Genomic DNA, 24,872 nt, shown 5'->3' on the forward strand with positions numbered 1-24,872 from the left:
GTCATTATTTGAAGGTGGTAAAAATGAAAAAACCCTAAATTATATAAATACTATGAAGTTTACTTATTAATAAATTTAAAATAATTTATAGAAATAGCCCATGGAAAAATGAAAAGTCAAATATGGCTTATGTAACAGAAGTGTATTCACAATATTCCAAAATACTCCGTATTTCAAAGTATGAATAAAAAAATCGTAGCTTAGTCAAATATTCAAAACGTGGAAATATACATACTCATTTTCCTAAAAATTTAAAAATTTAAAGGAACCTAATGTTGCCACCTACTTCTTGTTGGACCTCACACTTTCTTACGAGTAGTTTCTTTTACTATAAAAAATTAAAATTAAAAAAAAAAATTAAAACTGTTGAGTTTTTTTTTCCCTCTCATAAAAATACCGTGACTCACTTTCTTTTCGCTCAAGATTCCCCCCACACTCTTGGCCACAAACCAAGATTCTACCCAACCCAAACCCCTTCTATACGACACCGTTTCATTCCTGACGTCATCCACATTTTCTTGTCTTTTTCCCCAAGTCTCCTTCCTTTATTTATTACCTCACACATTTCCAATTTTTCTCACCAAAAACCCCATTTTTACCCTTCTCATTCCCCCCTCTTCTTCCTTCCCACCTAAGGGCATTTCAGTCTTTTCACATTCAGAACCTTCTTCTCCTTTAAAATTAAACAAACATTCAAAAGCCAACAGAAGAAGTAACACACAAACACCTCCAAAACTTAAGGAGAATCAAAACGCGTCGTTTTCAACCCTCTTTCCCTCTTCTTCTTTCTCACCGCCTTTTCCTCTTTCTCTAGGGTTCTCTTTCCATTTCAAATCCCCTCCATTTTCACTTTCTCTCTCCTCCACAACCCAGGTAATTACTCCAGATTCAATCTCAGATTCTTCAATTGTTTTCTTCAATTGAATGAATCTTCTTCTTTTCGAATTTTCCAGATTTCGATTGATTTTTTTGGTTTTGAAATTGCAGAGATTGGAATCAGACGATGCCAACCTTCGCAGCAATACAATTCGATCGGTTTCTGGAACCAGGAGCTTCCAAAACGACGTCGTCTAACAACATTTCAGATGTTTCACGCAAAACAACGTCGTTACCGGTTGACGATCTCAAATCATTTTCTAGAAGGAAGGATATACCACCGCCGCATCCTCAGCTACGTCGTCTGAACTCCACCTCATCTCCGGCGACGGCGCCGCCGTCGGCAAGACCGCAGATACATCCGTCGCTTTACGCTACGCCGGAACCTACACCTATCCCTGACTCAGCTACCTCTTCCTTTCCTCCGTCTTCTCCTTTTCTAATCAACCACAAAAGGCGGGGCCCGCGCTTGCTTAAGAGCCTCTCCGACCAGAACGTAGCGGCGGAGGCTGCTGTTGCTTTGGAAGGGGGGCATGTAAGAAGTCATTCGGAGGAAAACGTTTCGATTGAGGCGAAAATTGAGAAGTTTGATGATGAATTGATGGTTAATGGATCGAATGATGATGGGTTGGTACCCGAGATTGAGGCTGAGGAAGCTGAAGTTAATGGGGATGTTTTGGTGAGAGAGAATTGTGAGAGTGAAGATTTCTATGACCCGCAGGAATCTATGAGTTTTTCGGCTTCGGCTGATAGCGAGGATTACGGTGGTGAGAGGTCGGCTAGGGGTAATACTCCCATGGGAGGAGAGTTTTACGATGCTTGGGAAGGTAAATATTTTTTTTTTTTTGGAAATTTTCATCGAATTATTTGGTTTTGGTATGTGATTGTGTTTTATTGAGCATGTTGTTGTGTAGTATTATAGAATTAGCATTATCTTATGGCCCTACTTTGTTTAGTTTAGTAATGCAAAGGTAAAGAAGGGAGAAATGATAAATTGGAATGTTAAGATTGGTCCCACTGGTTTGTTTTTGGTGAATTTAGAACTTAATCATGGCTTTTTCTCACAATAAGCTCTATAATTCTGTAATATTGTACAACTGTAGTTTATAGTGATAATGATTTAACTTACTTTTTATAGAAGGGAGAGTTATTTGAAGCTTTTAGGTTGAAAGATACATTATATTGAATAAATTGTCAAATCGATGTGCTGCAACCTTTGGGTTTAAGAAAAAAATGGTTGCTATAGTGAGGATCTGTTTTCTAGTTCTAAAAAGTCATAAGTTTGGTTTCTTTTTCTGGTTGATTTTGGAGTAATTTAGGTTAAATAGAGCTGAAAGTTAAGTTATTGTTCATGGGATTACATTATGACAGATATCAGATTGCCTTGGTGATTATCATTTGTAGGTTTTGCAAAGTAGTCATTTAGTTTGAGATAGAGCTTCATTTATTTACGAGCAATGCTATTAGTGCTCTGAAATATTATGCATAGCTAGCAGCCAATTGAAGATAGATTGAGTGTGACTGTGAAATAATTATGGCATAAATGACGTATATTATGTAATTATTTCAATGGAGAATGGATGTGTTTTTGTATGCTACGGTGCTACCCTATTTGTTAGTTCAGCTTGTCAGTTGTGGCTATAAATCTGCATAAGTGTATTTGCATTTGCTAGCATATGGTATTGATGGTTTGTTTTTCCCCTTTCTTTATTTTGCTTTAGAACTCTCTTCTGATAGTGGGCTACAAGCACAGCGTTCTCTTAACGAGGTTGAGACCGAGCTACGAGAAATGAGGCTGACCTTGTTGATGGAGATTGAAAAGAGAAAACTCTCAGAAGAAGCCTTACAGAATATGGAACAACTGTGGCGAATGCTGCGGGAGAAGTTAGGGGCTGTTGGATTAATACTTCCTGAAAATCTTACTGCCTTAACGGAGGATGGCCAAGCAGATACTGGTCCTATTGATGAAATTTGCCGACAAATCCAACTGGCACGTTTTGTGTCAGAATCTATAGGGAGAGGGATTGCAAAGGCTGAAGCTGAGGCAGTTATGGAAGCTCAGCTGGAAATGAAGAACTTTGAGATTGCACGTCTGTCTGATAGATTGCATTATTACGAGACTATGAATCGGGAAATGTCTCAGAGGAACCAAGAAGCCATGGGTGAGTCTCAACTTACATTGGTCTTCTATATGGCCACCTTATTTCAATCTGACATGATTATGCTTGACTGATCACCAGTCATTTTGTGTTTGTTATTCTCATCTTTTGCTTGCACTCTTCCAGTCATATATGACTTCCCATGTGTTATACTTTTATCCCCTTCTTTGTTATGCCGAACCACATTGCTTATGCTTCTTTTGTGGCTATCTTTCAATTTATAATCAAATGATTGTGCTGCATATCTCTTATGCTTATTGATACTCTGGTAATGCCTGTTGATTCATGGTTTTGTTTCTTGAGGCTTTTCTTTTGCTGCTCTATATCCAATTTCTTTGTCTCTTTTAAGCTTGAGCTTCTTGAAAAGGAATGGAATAGTTTCCCATGTGCGAGGATTCACTATGGTGAAGCTATAGTTTGTATGCTTTACAAATTGTTTGAAAATTCAATAATGTGACAGATAATGTAATTTATGATAGGAGTATTTGGCAATTGGCAATAGGATCAGGTATCCTACTCAGTGCTGAGGGATACACTACATAACATGATGCTGGAATTAGTATATTTTCCAAAATAGCTCTCTTTATATTAGTGGTTAATATTATGAACCAAAATATACAACCTAAAGTAATTTCATTAAACTCATTATCTGGTAACAGTTGCATCAATACTTCATAAATCCTCACGGTCTCAGCTTTGTATGAACAATAGATAGAGGAGAGCTGTGTGTGTGTGTGTGTGGGCTAGTTTGTGCTGATGATGAAGACTCATTTCAATTAATTGTCATTGTGGAGAAAATATCTCACTGGATTATTTATGAATTCCCCTTGGTTGCTTCTGTGAGGTTTTTGATAGTTAAGTGCTGCTTCTAGATAATATTAATAAGAATTGTCCTGATTGACAGTATGCTGAGCTTTCTTGTGTGTTTATTTTCAGAGATTGCACGGCATGAAAGACAGAAGAGAAGGATAAGACAGAAATGGGTTTGGGGATCAATTGTTATTCCCGCAGCTGTTACACTCAGTGGTGCAGCTTTGGCATGGTCTTTACTCCCAAGTGGAAGTGGAAAAGTATCATCTTCAAGTGAATGTAACAGAGCCTTTCAACCTGACAGTGATAAGCAGTGATTAGGCCATACCTAGAATTATACAAAATAGGAAGAAATAATTTGACAAAGTCTGATGCATTGTGCAATGTGCATTACAGCCTTTTTCACATTCCAGGATGCATATTTTTGTGCTATGCAGAATGTACAGTTTCATGAATATAATGTACTTTTTATGATCGGCATCTTTTTGAGCAATGCTGAAACGCGTTGTTGTAAAACGAAAGAAAAGGTCGAGCCCCTTGTGCTAGGCCAGGATGAGGTATTCTGATCCTGGGTTCTAGATACTTGGGGAACTCTTGAGGGGGTGTTTGGTATGGAGTTAATGTAGGAAACGGAATGGAAATAAATTAGGAGGGGAAAGGGTAACAAATAGTGTTACCCTTAGTAGTTGTTTGGTACATCAAAGAAAACGGAAACAATTATCACCATTCCGTTTCCTTTTGTTTGGTATAACAAACGGAAACAAAAAATAAGAATGAATAATACAATATTGTCTATGCTCATATTTTACGGGTAAAAAAATAACCTAGATAAAAAATATTGTCTATGCTACATATTTTACGGTTAAAAAAATAATATATATATACAAAGCAAAGTTGGCACTCATTAATTATCCAAACATTGACTAATAATATGTCCATCATTATATGAATAATCCCAACACATAACTTGTATTGCTCAAGTTGCAAATGTTCAACAAAAAAACAAAGACATGACAACAATCAAATGCTACTTCTTCTTAAGAAGATCAATTGCATATTGATTTTTCATGTTAAATGGTGCTTGATAGAAGATACGAAGCTTATGTTCTTCCGCCATGAGAATAGTAGCAACCTCTAAAGCTTCGGATGGAGAAATGCCATCTAACTTCATCACCTCATCCAATACCTTGTTCACCTTTTCATCCATCCTTTGCTCCCTTTCTTCCGCTTTAGACCATGCACTAGCCATAGTCCCGAGATTAACATTGATATTTTCAAATATCTTCCCAAAATTGTTGGAAACATCATGGAGAGAGGCCACCAAATCATCATCATCATTCCTACACAAACTCTTCAAATTTACCTTGTTCTTTCCTTTCACCTTAACCTCCTTTGCCTTTATAGAGCGTTTTGCCATTTTTGAAGGAGTTATATGATCATCCTCTATCTTCACGGGGCGTTTTCCGGATTGACTTGTAGAAGAATAAGTGTCCGAATTAGTAGAATTCACATCATCTTCTTCATCACTCTCGACAATCAATGGTTGCTTATCAATCTCTTGATCAATACCTTCTATGGCATCAACGAATGACTCACTTACATCTCCGGTAGCTTTGTCTTTTGCATATATTTCTGCTAGAGTTTCATAATGAACGAATGGAACTCCATACAACCCCTTAGCTTTCTTATGAGTCTGCCATATAAGAGAATGTAAAATTAAGCACTAATTCTCATATAAAGTACAACTGAAACACTACTCCCTTCACTGCGAGGGATAGGACAAAATTCAGGAATAAATCTAAGAAAACCAGCCAAAACCAATTGACACCAATATTAGCTAAAAAGTCACCTACAAACATACACCAACCAGGAAACCAAAACAAATGCTCCTGAAATCACAGCCTGCAACAAAAGACAGAGCAACCACACTGACAGATACCAGCAGGCAGACTCACAGACAACACAGCAGTAACAACATAAGGACAACAGCCACCAACAAGCAACAAGACCGACCACAAAAAACAAAGCATAAGCAACAAACAACAGTCTGAACCAGCAGCAGTAACCTCATGGCACCAACAGCTCAGAGTTTGCAAAAGCAACTTGAAAACATGGATACTAATCGTACTAATCATACTAATCATACTATACTTGCTGTCTAAATTTTCTTCTGAATTATAGCTAGTATACCATGTCAAGTGAGTATATAGTTTTTGAAAAACTCAGAACACAAATTTAGATGAATGGTCATCTGCTGGTAATAATACTGATTTGTTTCTCATTATGTCAAGATTTCAAGATACATTCACAAAGTTAGTATGAAACTAAGAAGGTTAGTGTAATAAATAGCAGTTCATACCTTCACCCATTCATCGTACACGGCCTTGTCTACTTGCAACAATTTCTTTTCAGCATCCCGTCCAAAAAGAAAAACACTCAAAATCAATTCAAAAAAATAGAACATCCCCTTGACACAGAACAAATCAAGGCACAATTCATGAGCAAACAAAATAAGAGGCAGGATAATAAAACAGGCATAATTCCAATTTCAGAGTACAATATGCTAATGGAAGCTTATTAAACAAAAATAATCTAAAAGAAAATGCCACAAGCAGATATATGAAGAAACATATATTAAAGAAAAAGCATACATTGTTTGCTATTGACCATGTCTACCTCTCGCCCTCCAATCATTAAACATATCTTGGGCTAATTTATTTCTAAAATTGGTCCAATGATCCGAAGTAGCAACACTTGTAATAAATTCCCTTTCATCATCGGAATCACTTTCGGAATCATCATCGGATTCATTCAATTCATCTTCGTTTATATCATCCGTAGGCATGAATTTTCTAATTAGATTATGCAATAAGCAACAAGCCATCACGATACGCCCATGAGTTCTAATAGGAAAAAATGAAGGACTTCTAAGAATACTCCATCTTCCTTTAAGCAGGCCAAAACATCTCTCAATGACATTTCGCACCCTAGCATGTTTCATGTTATAGAACTCCTCGGCACTTTCGGGTTGTTGATTCGTCCATTCTTTTAAATGGTATCTTTGACCTCTATATGGAGCAAGAAAGCCCTCACAATTCGTATATCCCGCATCAACAAAATAATAATTACCTTCAAAGTTATTAAAGAAACGGATTACTACCTACCAAAACTAACAAAACTTATACACTCACAAAAGAATGATGAGCTTCACTTACCTCGAGGTACCCTAAAACCGTTTGGTCTAGAGAGAGCATTGAGAAGTACACGCATATCATGGGCCGAACCTTCCCAACCAGGAAGAACATAAATAAATTGCATATTCGGTGCACAAACACCCAATACATTCATAGCAATTGTTCCTTTTCTTGTTCTATACTTTGGTCGTTCTTGTGAAGGCACATTACATTAATGTAAGTCCCATCTAATGCCCCTAAACAATTCTACAAAAATACGAAAAATATTACTTACAAACAAGCAAAAATAAGAAAATCCTAGCAAAGGGCTTAGAAAAAACCAATACCTTGTAAGATTTCCACCTTTCATCTTCACAATCATCCGATATTGGCGTGGGATTGTAAAGTAGTACTTCATGAAACTTGAGAAAATCCCTTAAACAAAGGTGAAATTGCCGGCTCACGGTTTCTCCACTTCTAAAGAAATATTGTCCAATAGATCTATTCTTCTTATGGTGAGCCAACGTGTATAAAAACATGGCTACGATCTCTTGAAGCGACATGTTTTTTGTACCACTTAAACCCCCAATGTCTCTAAGCATCTCACAAATAATATTGAAAGTTCTTCTATTAACGCGAAGCTCACTCTTGCATTTCACATCACTCTCTCTATAAAGCCCTCTCAAAACTAACATTCGTAGCAATTTTTTGTTTCTTTTCCTTTCTTTTAATTGAACACCCCTTATTGTAACAACACACATCATATGCCACATCCAATACATCATCAAAATAATAATAACCATTGAAATAACTAGTTGTATTTGTTTTAGCTTTTTCTTCCTTATGGAACGCATAAGTCGGGGCATTGTAGAAACCTTGAAAAACCAGTCCAAAAAATATACAATAGTATCAATATACATAATGCTTAACACAAGCAATAATTGATATCAACCATATAAACAACACTTCGTATGACTGACAGTTTTAGACAAAGTCTTGATGTACACAGATTGGTAATGTAGATTAGGACTAGTTCACCTAAAATTGGTAATAGCAGCAGGGGGGAGGGGCAGCATCAGGGGAATAGCAGAAGGGGGAAGGGGGAAGCAGTAGGGGAATAGCAGAAGGGGGGAGGGGCAACAGCAGGGGAATAGTAGAATTCCTCGGCACTTATGGGTTGTCGATTTGTCCATAAGCAAAACAATAGCAATCAAGTAACAAGAATTAGAGACCCAATATGCCTTAAAAACCAGCAAAGCAATAGCAATCAAACAACATTAACAATCTGCCTCAAAACATTGATTTTCGCTTAACAAAGCTGATTATTTACCATTGACATTTGCTAAACAAAGCTGATTTGCAGATCAAAACATCAGTAAGTATTACTATTAAGCATAAAATCGAAATTTGGGGGAAAAGAAGCCAAATAATAATAGCAAATTATAATAGCATAAAATCAAAATTTGCATGACAAAACATCAGTAAGTATTATTTCATAAAATCGAAATTGATATCATGTTAGCAATAATGTCATGAAGCAAAAAACAGGAGAAAATAAAACTCAAATAAAACTGAAAAATTAGGATAGAAAACCCTAGAAATTAATTAACACCATAAATCGAAAATAGCAATCAACACAAAGAAAAAATATAGATCGCAAATCAAATTAAATAGCAATCTTTCAATATACAGTAGAAAAATCAAAACGCAATCAATAAGGCAAAATTTTTATAAATTCAACACAACTCAAAAACTAGGGTTCTTCAACAAAAAAGTGAGAGATCAAACCTTGAGTTTGTTGATTTCTGGAAATTTGAAGTACGAAATTTAGAATTCTTCAGTGAATTTGTGGCTTCGATCGATCAAAGTTGAGGATTGTGGGGAGATCTGTTGTATGAGAGGAGAGAGAATAGATAGAGGAAAGAAACGGGATTTGTTTCCCCAAGTTTTACAGTGGAAACAAAGTAATGGAATGGGTTAGAGGAAGGAAACGGTTTCTATTACTTAACTCTTTAACCAAACATCTTCTAACGGAAACGGTAACCCGATTCCGTTACTAACCCCATAAAAAGCCCATACCAAACATGCTCTAAGTGTGATTATATTTTTTGCAGGGAATTTTTGATAAAGAACGAAGGGGTCTAAATTTTGGTAACTTCAAACTCTTGTGTGGGTCTATGTAGATGTGTTTGTGAAATGTGGTACAAAAGCTTGTGAATTTTGCTGCTTTAGATTGTTGAAGCACTCTATTAGCTTGGGTGTTGCGGTGTTACTGACTTGTTGTGATGTTGATGAGACAATTAAAGTTCAGATTTGGGCACTACTGGCTCATGATTTCTGAGTCTCCATGCTTTCAACCGAAGTCCATTTATTAATAATCCTAATTGCTTATCAATTTTACCTGATTTAGCAGTGGCCAAGGTGAGGTGCGCATCATATATTCATACCACCTGTTGAGTCTGGTTGTGTGATAAACTGCCAGCTTGCTAGACAGGGTTCTGTGGTCTGTGGAATAGTAGGCATGGATTTAATTAATAAATTACTTAACCAAAACTAAATTAATAACTGTTGTTTAGGCTACAAAATACCCCATCACGTAATCCATTCTTATGGTGACACGTGGCGACATGTGTCCCTATTGGGAAACGACACATGGCAACATAATAGCACCTGAAGGATGAGAAGACTCTTATTACGTTGTTTTGCAGGTGTCTGCGGTCGTTCGAACGCTATTGAAGATTTGTATCCTGAGGGTTTCTCAAAAAAATCCCGAAACAATTGTCATTCAAGGCTTCAAAGAGATATTTGTTGGGGTTGTTTTACTACTTAGATGGTACGGAGTATGTTTTTTACCGTGTGACTATAATGATTGATTGATCTTCTACTCCATAGATGTTATGGCTTGATGCTTGAAACTTTGAAAGCTACCTTTGTCGGAGCTTTTTATTCCATAGATGATTGATACATGATCGGTGCCTTTTACTCCGTAGGTGGTTGATGCATGATACTGGCCTTATTTTTCACGAGTCTAAGAAAGACAATATAAGGGATTCGTGCACCTAATGTGAGTTTGTGCGTCTTGGAGAGTACTTCCAATTGTTACAAGTGTATAAATTGGGGCAAACCAACACTAATCACATAAGACGTCTTATTATCAAATTAAACTTTCTCTTCACTTTTAGAAGATACTAATTGCATAAAATCTTGGACAATGTGGATAAGGCAGATTGTAAGATTCGACTCCTCGCCTCACGCCTAAAAGTCGGATTGCAATCCTTACCATTAAACTCAAGGTTGTGTACGAAGTACCTTTTCTGGTTAATGGAGAGTTTATTTTCTCATGGGCCTACATTTATGATATGACCCGTTAGTCCAATAGCCCAAATAAGCTCCGTATTATTTTATCAAACAAAAGGAGGGAGAAAAGAGGATAACATTACATACAGTTTTAGTGTTTTACAGAGCAGTAGTGTCGAAGCTCCAACAATGGAGGTTTTAGCAGTTGGCATACCTCATTTAGGAGAGAGAATACTCTCTCATTCCTCAAACCTAATTTCTCTATCTTCTTCTCCTTCGCAATTCACTCGATTCCCAACCATTCAATTCAATTTCAGAAATTCTAGACTCAAAAATTACAGTAGTATTAGCTTGCACGAGAAGCTTCCATTAATTGAAGACGAAGAAGAAGATAGAAAGTATGAAGATGAATTAATGGCGTCTTCATCATCGTTTCTCTCTCTAAGTGAGAAACCAGATAGAAATTTAGCGTTGCTGGATGATTATGAAATGGAGGAGAGAGATTTTGACCCTAACCATAAAAGTGGTTAGCATTCTTTAAACTTCCTGCTTTTTTCCTTTTTTAATTTAGGGTTTCGTAATTTTGCATTTCGAAATTGAAGTTTAGCTTTGTAATGCTTGATGTTGGTTCTATCTTGGTATCTTCAAATTTAGGGCAGTTTTAACTGAATTTGGTTGTTTAATTGATTTTAAGTTGTTGCTGATTTTTAAAGTACTACTTGTTGAAATTGGGTTCATGTTTTGATAGATTTTAGTGATTTTAGCTATTTATGATTATCAGTTGATATTAATTATCCTGTGCTATTTTAGAGTGTTTGATTGCTTAATTAATTCACTTTCGAGTTTTGTTAAATTGTGATGTGTTAAGGAAGTGTTGGGGAGGATGCTAATGTAGCAAAAGATTATGCTATTCAGGTGATTGTATTGGTGAATTGGTTGTGCACTTGTGCTAGAGCTTTGGCAGAGAAAACTGTAATGTGTCATAATATATGCTCCATAGTCCATACCCTACTAATGTTGCCGGCGATCAATCGGGGTTTAGTTGTTTTGTTTAGGACTATTGTAATATTCGTAATGCACTTATAAGTTTTTAATCTTCGGTAGATACTAAGATAGGGGATTTGAGTTATTGAGTGATTCCTACATTGCCACCATTATCTTCAAATTTTTTGGGCTTCTGTGTGAGTCTATTCTCCAACTTTTTTGTTGGGGTTATGATTAGATGTTCTGAAAAATATGCTTCTTTTTCTTGAGATTACATTTAATTTCATTTACAGGATATGTGGCTGTGGTGGGCAAGCCAAACGTTGGGAAAAGCACTCTTATAAATCAAATGATTGGTCAGAAGCTGTCAATTGTTACAGATAAACCTCAAACTACCAGACATCGAATCCTTGGTATATGTTCTGGCCCAGATCATCAGGTTTGAATTTCCCTGTAAATGATGGCCTTGTGACGTCTAATATTTATTTATACAAGACAATAGCACTACTAATGGCTAAATGTTATTTCCTGTGCGGAATCTTCTAAAGCATTTTTTTTGTTCTTTGAACTTTTGAAGTGTGATTAAGCATGGTGGTGTTTTGATAACCCCTGGCCTGTTTTGTGTTTAATGTGTAAACTTTGGCTGGTGACATTCCTATTTCATGATGGTATCTTCAGTTGACATGATTGACACATGTAGCTTGTATTTCTTCTATTTTTCGTGATAGCATTTTATGGTAGAATAGGGAATACTTGACATCCGCCTAAGGTGCTGCATCGTGTGATATTTTCCTTGGCAAAAGGGAAACAAATGGCATGTATCAATGTATTGTCTATAATTCTATATAGTAAGTTAGTAACATATTGATGCAATTAAATCATGAGTACATCAATTTGAATGAGTACATGGTGACTGATTACTTGCTCCTCTAAATTTGAATGAGTACATCAATTAATTGCTAATGACATTGCTTGTTAAGGTTTGCATTAATCTAGTCTATTTTATTCAATTTTCATCTTAATTGATTTTCTTTCCAAGGGTAACTCTTGAATGTTTGTGTTTTCCTGTTCACAAAGTATATAGAACCCACTACAATTGTTGCTATGTAAAATTGTTAAGTCCAGCTGTTAATAGCTTGCAGATTATACTTTATGATACACCTGGAGTTATTGAGAAGAAGATGCACCAATTGGACTTTATGATGATGAAGAATGTCCGTAGTGCTGCCATCAATGCAGATTGTGTAGTTGTTGTGGTTGATGCGTGTAAGATGCCTGAAAAGGTTTGCTCCTCAGATCTTATCATCTATGAGCATCTCAAATTTCTTGATTAACTGACATACTTTTCCTATAATTTTTCAGTTAGACGAAGTGCTTGCTGGTGTAGGGGAGTTGAAGGACAAATTACCCACCTTACTTGTTCTAAATAAAAAGGATCTCATTAAACCTGGTGAAATTGCTAAAAAACTCCAGGTTTGTATATTCCTAAATGAGCAAATGTTTATGTATGTCTTTGCTGTCCATCGCACAATGCTCACACTGTTGAACAAAGGAGTAATTTCATTTTTAATTCTGTATGGTGTCCAGTTACAGAAAGATTGTTTTTTTGCCGTAATCTACAAATTGCTGGGTTAACATTTGTTGCACAGTACCTTCTATTTCAAAGTGTTTGCACTTTAACTTTGGAGGTCAAAGTTTAAATTATTTGACCAAATTTTTCCACTCATACAAACATCAAAATATAATCATGTGAGGTCTTATTTGATTTATCTCAATGAGTATATTTTGAGAGTATAGAATTTGTATGCTTCTTCCATCCAGATTACTTCACTGGATAACCAGTAAGCCAGTAAGAAGGTTAGCTCTTATGAAATTGTCGAGAGGGGAGAAAATCATTGAAGCAGTAAGAAAATATCATGCTGCATAGTAAAATGAACAAGACCAACTCATATAGGGTTAGTAGTCATGGTTCTTGGATTGCCTGCAAATGTGAATGAATATATATCCGGCCTGGTCCTTTGACCCTTATAATGATAGGAAGTTATTTCAGGATATCGTACGATGTGTTTCAAAATTAAATGTCGTTAGATGGAGGAAGGGATCATGGAGTTCTGATGAACTTTATAAAGGTAATTTATTTGTAGGGTGTTAATAATGTCATGCTAGTATAAATGTCTGTTATGCATAAAAAATGATGCAATGTTGTATAGCCATAATGGAATTAATTTTCATAAATCAGACAGAATATATGTGGTATATGTTTTCTGGTTTAATTGATTTATGTAATCTTTCCTCGCAGATGTGTTTGAAATTATTTCATAATTTGATGCTTGTTTGACACCCTACTCCTGCTTGTTTCAGTGGTATGAGAAGTTTACCGATGTGGATGAGGTTATACCTGTGAGTGCTAAACATGGACATGGAGTTGATGATGTCAAAGATTGGATTTTATCAAAACTTCCCCTTGGTCCACCCTATTATCCAAAAGTACTAGCTCATGCCTTTAGCTTTTTGTGAGATGATTGTTTTTTTCCCCGTTTGTATGTCACCAATGCGTTCAGCACAACTGGTCATCTTGGAGGATGATTTGCTTGTTCTCAGTTGATGTAATTTTAAAATTTATAAGTGAAAAAGATGAATAATTTTCAGCCAAATCTTAGTATCTTCTTCTTACTTGATTGGCAGGACATTGCCAGTGAACACCCTGAAAGATTTTTTGTAGCTGAAATTGTTAGAGAAAAAATCTTTTTGCAATACAAGAATGAAGTTCCATATGCATGCCAGGTAATTTTCCACTATATTGCCTGAGGCATTTTTCGCTGCATGCAGTCCTAAGTCCTAAGTTTAATGCCAAATTCTGCAGGTTAATGTTGTGAGTTACAAATCAAGACCTGGTGCAAAAGATTTTATTCAAGTGGAGGTTGTTGTTGAGAAGAACTCACAAAAGATCATCCTTATTGGAAAGGTAAGGGATTACCGTTTACGGCCTTATCAATGGTTGCTATTGCATTTTGACTCTTGTATGCAGTCAACACAACCATCACCTCTCCTTTGAAATCTTATCTGACTTGGTGGTTTTACATGCAACTGCTCGAGAAATCTTTTCACACATGATGCAAACTTGATCACAACTAATTAAATTTGCCTCTTTAATTTCCCCCCAAAGTTTCATGGTGGGGGACTTTTCATGGCTTTAGAAAAGTCGGTTATGTATGGTAGTTTTGGTTTGGAAAATGACCTGCAATGCACATCTGGGTATTACTGTTATACTATTTTTTGGAAGTGATACCAAATTCAACTTATATCATATGCTGCACTAGCCACCTAAGCTGTCGCAACACGGTTGCATTAGCATTATGTCATGGTGTGCTTGATTTTGAAAATTACTGAGCCACTGACTTTTTAGGGCAGTCTTGTTTGGCACGCATAGGTTTCTGATTGCTTTAAAAATTTGCATTGTTTGTCATTGCTGGTTAGGACCTTGCTTTGTTTCCTTCTCAGAATTTTTATATTGATTCTGAGTCTTTGTAGGAGGGAAGAGCTTTGAAATTGCTAGCTACTGCTGCACGCCTTGACATAGAAGACTTTTTGCAGAAGAAAGTGTTTCTAGAGGTAACTGATTCAGAATATCCTATCGACCTATCCCCCTCTCCCCTGCACACACAGGCGCATACTAAAAAATTGTGGACAGAATACATGAATGTCCATTTTCATTTGAAAGAGTCCAACTTTTTGGTGAAATTTTTATTTATTGTAACAAATGCAGAATTTCCAAATACCTGACTACATTGTTCTCTGTCTCGTTGTAAACTGGAATCAATGTCGCTTCAGTTTAGTGAATATCTTCAGCCTCTTATTTTTTTATTTTTTTTATTTTTTTTATTTTTTTTTTTGTGTATGAGGAAGTGCGGAACTCCTCTTAACCGTGCTGATTCTCTTGATAGTTTGTTCATAAGACACAAGCAAGAGTTTGTGCGATTTGCACGTGGGGACCAGGCCTTTCACTTTTAGAATGGACTAGTATCATTTTTATTTAAGTTCAAGTATTAGCATATTGGGTTTTGGTTATTACAGTAATCATATTATCATATTGCTACCGCTTCCAAATGTCGTTTTTTGACTGAAATTATTAGTGACTTGGAGCTATTGTTTATAGGTGGAAGTCAAAGTGAAAGAAAAATGGAGACAAGATGAAGGGCTTCTCAAACGCTATGGATATGGTGGCCAGATACAAGTTTTTTAACAACAGGATTCATCTTTACTGGCTCACTGGCTATATTGCTCCCCTCCCTGCTCTATGCACATCTTATGTGAAAAAGACCAGGTGGGAGATCCCTGTAACTGTTCTCTATTTAGATTGTAGATATGCAGCAATTTGTTTTTTAATTTATTAGATTGCTTCTACATCTTTTGTGTCGTAATATCTGTTTCTTGTATGCTTTTCTTTTTCACTCAATTTTCCATTTTCCTTTTATTCATACTCACTTGGTAGGAGAAATTAAAGTGTAATTGATATGTAGATGTACTATGTCTTGTATTTTGAGTTAGCTCACATAATTATCGTCCTGGGGTTTTCTCCCCACACATGTTTCATCTTTAAATCATACGACATTCATAATTTTCTTAGGCAATTTATCATTATGCGTACAACATACGCAATTTCTTACATCTGTGTCATATTTTAAATTTCTAATCATACCACAGTACAAATTATTCATCAGCTTCTCCTTAAGGGCTTTTTTTCTAAAAAATAAAATAAAATTATTCTGGCATCTGAACAGAAATCATGATGGATGGATTAAGTAAAATTTACCCTATTTATCTCGTATGCAATTGTTCGTTTATGTGTAACATGAACATGTTTTATAATGTTTAAATGAATTGCAGAGCTTGTTTGATAAATGAGTTTGAACACTAATATAGAGATGCTTTTGTTTATGTTTGTTGATTGTTGAAGAACATTTTGTGTATTTATGCTTGTGAAAAGTTTAGAGCTAATGAGCTTGGAAGTGAATATTCACCTCAGCTTGGTTATGTTACCGACTTGTCGTAGTAGTCATGAATGATCGATAGATCCTCCCTCCAGCATGACCAAGAGTAAGTGATGTATATTTGAGTACTACTGTACTGGTAGTTGTATGACCGGTTGGTAAGAAAAATATAGGACCAGGCTTTAATTTAGCGACAAATAGGGAAGGCAAATTAGGGTCGGATACACAAAATCTCACGTGACACCAAAAAACAGCCTCTTAGTACACAAAATCTAAAGCCTCACTCACATGGTAGAGTCGTGTCACTCGGCCTCATAGTAGTAACTTCTATTCACTCCTTTGGTCCCCTTACTTTTTCCTATTGAGATTATTTTAGTAGGGTGGATTTAACGATAGAAAATAATAAGAAGTAGATCAAAAATATTGAATGTAAGAGTAAAGCTTATGTATATGCAAAAATTATATATATGGTTATTTAAAAATACGTAAATAAAAGAAAAATGAAGCAAACAAAAAAGGAGTGAAGAGAGTATTGGTGTAGGAAGAGGCCCTACATTACATTGAGAAATTTTGTAGTATCTTTAAGAAAAGGGGAAGCTTCATTGTCCACAATATTGGATGGACAACATCACGAGAGATGTTTGTAGGAAAAAGTATGGGAATGAGGATCCGCGGATTACGCCATTAACTGCTTCTGATTTCACTAGACCTAAAAAGTTAGGGACAATCTCCTATATTTAACTTGTTGGAACCCAACCCACCGCAACTGCCGCATTGATTAACTCCTCTCTCTTTACTTTGAAACTTTTGAAAAGTTGAACAACAAATTAACTCATACTAGTATTCAACTATTCATAGTAACTTGAAAATTAAGTCAGCCTAATATTGGTTCCTCAAATTAACTTGTACTCCGTATCTGATTCATTCGAATCGAAGTTGCTTATAAAGACTTGATTTCAAGCTCTCAACTCAACCGCATCAAACGATACCTCGAGCTAAAGTATGAATTATATTAAATGATACAAGCTTAAAGTTAAATTCATTTGAAGTTCAATCTTATTTCGACTCCATTTGGGGGGGGGGGGGGGGGGGGAAACACTAATCAAGGTGAAAGCAACATCAAATGCTGCCCATCTTAGGTTCTATCTTGTAAATATTGATCAAAGTGAAAGCAACATCAGTTGTTGATGTAATATACTCCGTACTTTAGTGTAATAGTGTGATTAACTAAAATAAAGATAAGGTAAATCAACACTACTCACTTCCCTATTAATGAAGAGTAATTCATAGTCATTAATACGGAGCGGTAGAACACGAGGTGGGCCTCTAGGATGTGTTGATGCACATGGGCCACTTCAATATCGTATGCCTCTAATGCTTTCAGCTTCATGCCGCGTGTTTCCTCCTAAATTGACACCTTTACACCATTTTTAGTTTTTGCTTCCCTAATCAGAAAACTTAAACATCTCGTTGAGCTGTATTATCAGTTTTAATGCACTCGGTTATATCTAGAGTTAAGGCAACAAAATAACTTAAGCCTTCATAGAATCGCATTTAACCTCGAAAAACTCTCAGAATGACATAAAATTTATTTAATTTTTCAGGACTACTATAAAGTAAATAAAGGAAAGGATTCAAAACTTGAGCACCACAAAAGACAGGGGGATCCTACCACAGTACTGCACAAGCCACAAAATTCAAGCTAACCCTGATTCCATTCCTTGATAAAAAGACTTCAATTGTCTCTTCAACTTTCCCAATTTTCCACCCACTTTCTTCCCAACAAACCCAACTAATTTTCTCACTTAGATTTTCTAGAGAGAGAAAATGAAACACCTGAAGTTGTTTCTGACAGTCTTACTAGTAATCCAACAATGTCATACATTCTTCAAAGTTGATGCTAGTGTAAGAAGAAGAGAAGGAGATGGGTTCATTAGAGTTAGAGGAACTCGGCTTTTATTAAATGGTTCGCCTTACTATGCAAATGGGTTCAATGCTTACTGGCTCATGTACATGGCTACTGACCCTTCTCAACGTTATTTAGTCTCCAATGTCTTCCGTGAGGCTTCCTCCCACGGCCTCACCGTCGCCCGAACTTGGGCGTTTAACGACGGAGGTGACCGCGCTCTCCAACTCTCCCCTGGCTCCTATGATGAGCATGTCTTCCAGGTTCTTTTTTGCACCTGTGTTTTTTTATTTTATGTGTCGAGTCTAATAGGTTGATCTTAGAGATCAGTAAAATTTTGTTAATCTCAACTACTACTACAGGTTTGTAACACACTAGAATAACAATCATAACATGTACAAATGTTCCACCACAATATCCTATATTCGTATGTACTTACCACTGTGAGTGAATATGAGATTAGACTGTTTTGTTGATCCCGAGATGAATTACGAGTTTGTTATTATTTGTTGGGTAATGGGTGTGACCATTGTTTATTAAATTTTTATGACAGGGGTTGGATTTTGTGATAGCTGAGGCAAGGAAACATGGAATTAAGCTGATATTAAGCTTTGCAAATAACTATGAAAGCATGGGAGGGAAGAAGCAATATGTGAACTGGGCTAAGAATCAAGGCCAATATCTTTCTTCTGATGATGAATTTTTCTCTAATTCTGTTGTTAAGGGTTTCTACAAGAATCATATCAAGGTAAATAATTTGAAGTTTTATAGAAAATTTTGAATGGTTGAATATATTAATGCTTGAAATTTCATCTAAAAAATGTTTTTGTCTAGGCTGTTCTTACCAGGCGTAACACCATAAATGGTGTGGCATACATGAATGACCCAACAATTATGGCTTGGGAGCTTATGAATGAACCTAGGTGTACATCAGACCCTTCTGGAAAAACCATTCAGGTTTTGCTCTCTTTCAGCCTTTAGCTTCTCTGTTTTTATTGTTTAAGTGAATTGCCCATATACTATCGTGTGCTGTCTTGTTAGATTTGACATAAATGTACATTTTGAAATATTAAATTTTTATAATTTTATTAATACTCTACATAACTAAAAGTTTTTGGACATGCTTTGTGAATGTAAAAAGACAAATGGAGAAAATAATTAATTTATTTGAATAGTCAATATTCTCGGATGTCTTATAATTGTTGTTAGGTTTTTAATCACAAGCAAAAGCTTTTAATATGTCATTATATTATGTAATGTTGTATGTTACTCCACATTATCTTAAATTCTTAATTACTCCCTCTGTCATTCAACAATTATCATGTTTAAGAAATGGAAAAATTAGCAAATACAGAACATGTTGTTTCCGATATATTCTTTGCCTTATCACCAATACCATCTAACGTTTTTATTTGGTGTTTAGAGAGCCACAAGGGCAGGGGTGAGAATCGATCCCAGGGTCTCCAAGGATCGGGAGGAAAGCTCTAACCACTTGAGCTATCCCTCACTCTCACCAATACATCTAACGTAGTATTTGATCTTATATACTATGATGCTCATCATGCTCTCACTGCAAGCGTTATGTTCAACGCATTTATGATTTTTTTTCCCAGAATTTAGTACTTGTGTTGGTGGAAAGTTCAGCTGAGAAATTTTTCTAGTTGGTCTTTTTTCTGAATTTCAATCAAAAAAAGAGTGAAAATATCATTAGGTTTTTGCCTGCCGACACTATGTATTGCATACTTCCCAGTGAAAAAATTTAATGGGGGTCCAACTTTACTACATGCTCCACCTAAATCTAGAAAAGTTTACTCAGAGTCATAGTAGTCCCACTATTTTAACTTTAATCTTGAACTTTGATCTCTCTCTTTATGCTTATATAAAGTGCAATTGGTATATGTTTACACAGTAAATAGTTGTGCAGTACAATAGATACAAGTTGAAAGAAAAAACAATATGATCATGCGGGGTGGAACAGTTCAAATTGTATCATAATTATACTATATTATTATAGTCATGAAAACAAATTTGAAATAAGAAGGATCACGAGAATAGTTGCCTGAATGTGAGCTATGTAGGAGATGCAAGTTGTTGGTTGGAGACTAAACTGAGTTGTTTACATGTAGGCCTGGATCACTGAGATGGCTGCTCATGTTAAGTCCATTGACAAAAACCACTTGCTTGAAGCTGGTTTAGAAGGATTTTATGGATCTTCTCATCCCGAGAAGCTTCATAACAATCCAAACTTCAACATTGGGACGGATTTCATTGCCAACAATCAAGTTCCCGGGATTGATTTTGCAACTGTCCACGCATATCCTGATCAATGGTAAAGCATCTCGAAAATATATTATTTCTTTTCATTTACTGCTTTCAGGATCCTGGTTTTTGATTTTATTGCACATCGACAGGTTGTCTAACTTGAATGATCAAACTGAGCTTGCCTTTGTGAACAACTGGTTGACTTCCCACATTGAGGATGCTCAAAACATTCTCCGAAAGCCATTGCTTTTGGCAGAGTTTGGAAAATCAGACAAAGATCCTGGATTCAGTACTACTAAGAGGGACCAATTATTTGCAAATGTTTACAGCCAGCTATACTCATCGGCCAAGAGGGGAGGTGCAGCTGCTGGTGGATTGTTCTGGCAGCTCTTAACTGAAGGAATAGAGTCATATGGAGATGGTTACACAATTGTTCTTAGCAAAAATCCTTCAACTGCCAGCCTGATTGCCCAACAGTCCCGTAAACTCTTTCTAGTCAGGAAGATTTTCGCGAGAATGAGGAATGTTGAGTTGTGGAAAAGGGCAAGGGAGATAAGGAATGGAGTAAATTAATCCATGATTGACCTGTGAAAAAGTAGATGTTTCATCTAATGCATACTGAAAGAGGGGATTTTGTTCAAGAGTGTTCCTTCCTTAGAGATGAATTTTCGTTCGTCCAGTGAGTGATGCTATTTACACAAGTAATTCCTAGAAAACTTATATGTGTAGTTTGATGTGAGTTCAGTAATTTGTAAAACCTTGTGATTGTTGCAGACAGATTCAAGAGCAGTTGTTATTCACTTATGTTGGGGATTATATTAAAATTAAGGAAATTACAAAGAAAGTTGGAAATGAAATAGAGAAATTTAACCGAGTCGTGAACGGAATCACTTTCCCAAAAGTGTAATTTCGACCCTAATACTACAACTGGGTTTCACGAAAATTCACTTAAGAGATAAAACGGGACAATTACAATTTGTTGTAGGCAAATTGTAATCACAATGTATTCTAATATTTGTATTTGTGATGATAGAAAAATAGAGAACTTGCAATACAGTGTTTAGAGAAAGAGAAAACAATATTAACTTCTTTGTTTCTTTTTCTCACGGACCACCATAATCACCGTATATTACATATATATATTACCTATGTATTTTGAGCAATAATTATGGAAAGCATATCATTCACTTTCAGCCACCGAAATCAAGCACTATAACTTCATACGTTATATCATTGAAGACTTTACAATATTGCATGGTACAATATTATAACTTGCATAACGACATTAAGAATTGATAACGTAAGATACTACTATTATTAGGGAGTATAATATAACGTAAGATACTACTATTATTAGGGAGTATAAAATTGGTAACGGAAGCCATGACTTTCGGCATAATCATAAACTCAAGATTGCTCACTTATACCCAAAGCAGATAATGTAACCGATCACGAAAACAACGGTCACTTTAATTTCTTGCTTTTAGATTAAAACCTTAGACCCAATTTATACAATGTATAAATTGTATTACCTGCTCTAATACTTAATAAACCCAAAATGCAACACCATTACCTAAGCAAATTGAGAGTATTAACATGAAAATAGTCTTAATACTCTAAATAATTCTACAATCCTCCCCCATTTAGAGTATTATACAAGATTCATTGCAAAACATCATCATCACAAAACAACTTTATGCATAAATGAGAGTGTACTCAGACTTGAACTCCCACTTAGTGTAGTACACATTCCAAGAATCCGAATCCATTTGATGTTGCTAAACAATTGAACCAAATTCGACACTTACTGGAGACCTGAAGATACTACACACACAAAGTCTATTACTTGAATACATTTTATACTTGACACTTTAAGCCGTGTGTCCATATCTATTCATAAGTACATCAAAGCTATGCCCAAATTAGCTTCTTGAAGCGGCTACACCTCGTACTTACATAGGTAGACTTTCAAAAACATGCTCCTGTGACAAAGCACTATATCAGGAAATCTATTAAGCTAAGCAACCTCTTACACATCACAGAAAACTGGAACTTACCTAGGATAAAAAAAAACAAGTTCCCAATTATCAAATAAGGAAATTGATCTCGTTGAACTTGAGACCCAACGTCTTATTGGGCGTCAAGTTGAGATTCCCCCATTTGTACTTATTTAGGGCTCCAATCCTAAACTGACTGTCATCCTTTTATTTACTTCTCTAGCCAACGCCTTAGTAAAGCAATCGGCGAGATTAACATTTGTTCGAACATAATCAATAGTAATGACACTATCCTTGATAAGTCCTTGTATGAAGCTATGACGAACTCCAATGTGCCTTGACTTACCATTGTTAACTTGGCTATATGCCTTAGCCAAAGTTGCATTGTTATAACAATGTATCACTATTGGTGATATCGGTTTTGGCAACAAGGGTATCTCATGCATTAGATCCCTCAACCATTCAGCTTCTTTACCAGCTGAATGCAATGCAATGAACTCCGATGTCATTGTGGAGTCCGCTATGCAAGTTTGTTTCTTGGATGCCCATGAAATGGCACCTCCCCCATATAGGAATACCCATCCACTGGTGGATGAATGATCTTTATTAGAGATCCAACTTGCATCCGAGTATCCTTCTACAACCGAAGGAAACCCGCTATAACACAAACCATAATTTATAGTTTTCATTAAGTACTTCAACAATCGGCAAATTGCTTGCCAATGTTGCATACTAGGATTACTAGTATATCTACTCAATTGACCTACCGCAAATGCAATATCCGGTCTTGTACTTGTCATGGCATACATCAAACATCCTATAAATCTAGCATACTCCAATTGTGAAATTGCATTACCTTCATTAGGCAATAATTTAATACTAGGATCCATAGGAGTTGAATAAAGAGATGTTGAATGGTCCTCAACATTAAACTTTTTGAGCACCTTCTCAATGTAATGAGATTGTGTCAAAATTAACTTGCCTTGTTCTCTCTTTATTCTTATTCCCAAGATGACATCCGCTTCTCCCATATCTTTCACGGAAAATTTTGAGCTAAGGAAAGCCTTTGTCAACTCAACTTATGACAAACTAGTTCCAAAGATCAACATGTCATCTACATATAGACAAATTATGACACCTTCACCGTTGTCATCGAATTTGCTATATATACACTTGTCTGAATTGTTCAACTTAAATCCATTAGACAACACAACCTCATCAAATTTTTGATGCCATTGCTTGGGTGCTTGCTTAAGCCCATACAAAGATTTAATCAACTTGCAAACTTTATCCTCTTGACCTTCCACAACAAACCCTTCCGGTTGTCGCATGTAAACCTCTTCTTCCAAATCTCCATTCAAGAATGCAGTCTTGACATCCATTTGATGGATCACAAGATTTTTAATTGCCGCAAGAGCCATTAAAAACCTAATTGATGATATTCTTGCAACCGGTGCATATGTATCAAAATAATCGATACTCGGCTTTTGAGTATAGCCTTGTGCAACCAACCGTGCCTTGAACTTATCTATAGTTCCATCAACCTTCAATTTCTTTTTGAAGATCCATTTGCACCCAATAGGTTTGCATTTAGGAGGTAAAATAGCTAATACCCAAGTGTTGTTTCCCATGATGGAGTCCATCTCATCATTAATTGCCTCCTTCCAAAATGGAGCATCACGGGACCTCATAGCCTCACTATATGTCATAGGATCATCTTCTACATTAAAAATGTATGGAAACTTAGTTGAAATTGATTGCCTTGATCCTTCAACTAAATACGCAAGAAAATACGGGCCAAAGGATTTTTATTTCCTTGCCTTCTTACTCCTCCTAGGTTGTGATGATGTAGATGGCTCATCTAAGTGAGTTTGGTCATCTACTTTTTGATCAAAATTAATTTGATCAAAATTTTGAGCTTCCGTACTTGGAGTGACATCTTTTTGTCTAGGAATTGATGAATATCTTTTTTCTTCAAACAATGCATCCCTAGATTCAATGGTGGTATGAACCGACCAATAATCATTTTGTTCTATCACATAGAACCTATAGGTTTGCTATGTTATGCATATCCTATAAAAATGCATTCCACTCCTCTTTCACCTAACTTTTTACGTTTAGCTTTCGGCACTTTTACTATTGCTCTACAACCCCAAACTTTGAGATAACTCAAGTTTGATTTCCTTTTGTGCCATAGCTCATATGGGGTTACCTCATTCCCTTTCATAGGAACTCGATTTAAAATGTAACAAGCCGTTAAAACGGCTTCCCCCAAAATTCATCACTTAAACCCGAATAGGACAACATGGAATTAACCATTTCTTGCAATGTCCTATTCTTCCTTTCCGCTACACCATTTTGTTGTGGTGTATATGCCGCGGTTGTTTCATGTATTAATCCTATTGATTGGAAATAAC

The 24,872-nt window shown here is 36.0% G+C and overlaps 4 protein-coding genes across 4 annotated transcripts; 3 read left to right on the forward strand and 1 right to left on the reverse strand.

The window, feature by feature from the left end:
- The first annotated feature begins 29 nt into the window (after positions 1-29).
- LOC110685825 lies at positions 30-4,325 on the forward strand. The gene is made up of 4 exons (XM_021862354.1): positions 30-873; positions 988-1,703; positions 2,598-3,038; positions 3,972-4,325. The coding sequence occupies exons 2-4, from the start codon at positions 1,004-1,006 to the stop codon at positions 4,160-4,162; spliced, it is 1,332 nt and encodes a 443-aa protein (XP_021718046.1). The 5' UTR covers positions 30-873; positions 988-1,003; the 3' UTR covers positions 4,163-4,325.
- A 399-nt stretch (positions 4,326-4,724) lies between these two features.
- Positions 4,725-8,845, reverse strand: LOC110685828. The gene is made up of 3 exons (XM_021862356.1): positions 8,807-8,845; positions 6,205-6,249; positions 4,725-5,538 (listed from the first exon to the last, which is right to left on the reverse strand). Exon 3 carries the CDS (start codon positions 5,260-5,262, stop codon positions 4,873-4,875), a length of 390 nt encoding a protein of 129 aa, XP_021718048.1. The 5' UTR covers positions 5,263-5,538; positions 6,205-6,249; positions 8,807-8,845; the 3' UTR covers positions 4,725-4,872.
- A 1,569-nt stretch (positions 8,846-10,414) lies between these two features.
- On the forward strand, positions 10,415-15,903 carry LOC110685829 (GTPase Era-like). The gene is made up of 9 exons (XM_021862357.1): positions 10,415-10,841; positions 11,593-11,738; positions 12,442-12,582; positions 12,662-12,772; positions 13,661-13,786; positions 13,985-14,083; positions 14,163-14,264; positions 14,831-14,911; positions 15,456-15,903. The coding sequence occupies exons 1-9, from the start codon at positions 10,505-10,507 to the stop codon at positions 15,540-15,542; spliced, it is 1,230 nt and encodes a 409-aa protein (XP_021718049.1). The 5' UTR covers positions 10,415-10,504; the 3' UTR covers positions 15,543-15,903.
- Positions 15,904-17,822: 1,919 nt separating this feature from the next.
- LOC110685830 (mannan endo-1,4-beta-mannosidase 7) lies at positions 17,823-21,512 on the forward strand. Its single transcript, XM_021862359.1, has 5 exons — positions 17,823-18,459; positions 18,750-18,944; positions 19,031-19,153; positions 20,323-20,525; positions 20,608-21,512. Exons 1-5 carry the CDS (start codon positions 18,118-18,120, stop codon positions 21,029-21,031), a joined length of 1,287 nt encoding a protein of 428 aa, XP_021718051.1. The 5' UTR covers positions 17,823-18,117; the 3' UTR covers positions 21,032-21,512.
- Positions 21,513-24,872: the final 3,360 nt, after the last annotated feature.

This window comes from Chenopodium quinoa, unplaced genomic scaffold (assembly GCF_001683475.1).
Source record: "Chenopodium quinoa cultivar QQ74 unplaced genomic scaffold, ASM168347v1, whole genome shotgun sequence".
Taxonomy (NCBI): Eukaryota; Viridiplantae; Streptophyta; class Magnoliopsida; order Caryophyllales; family Amaranthaceae; genus Chenopodium; species Chenopodium quinoa.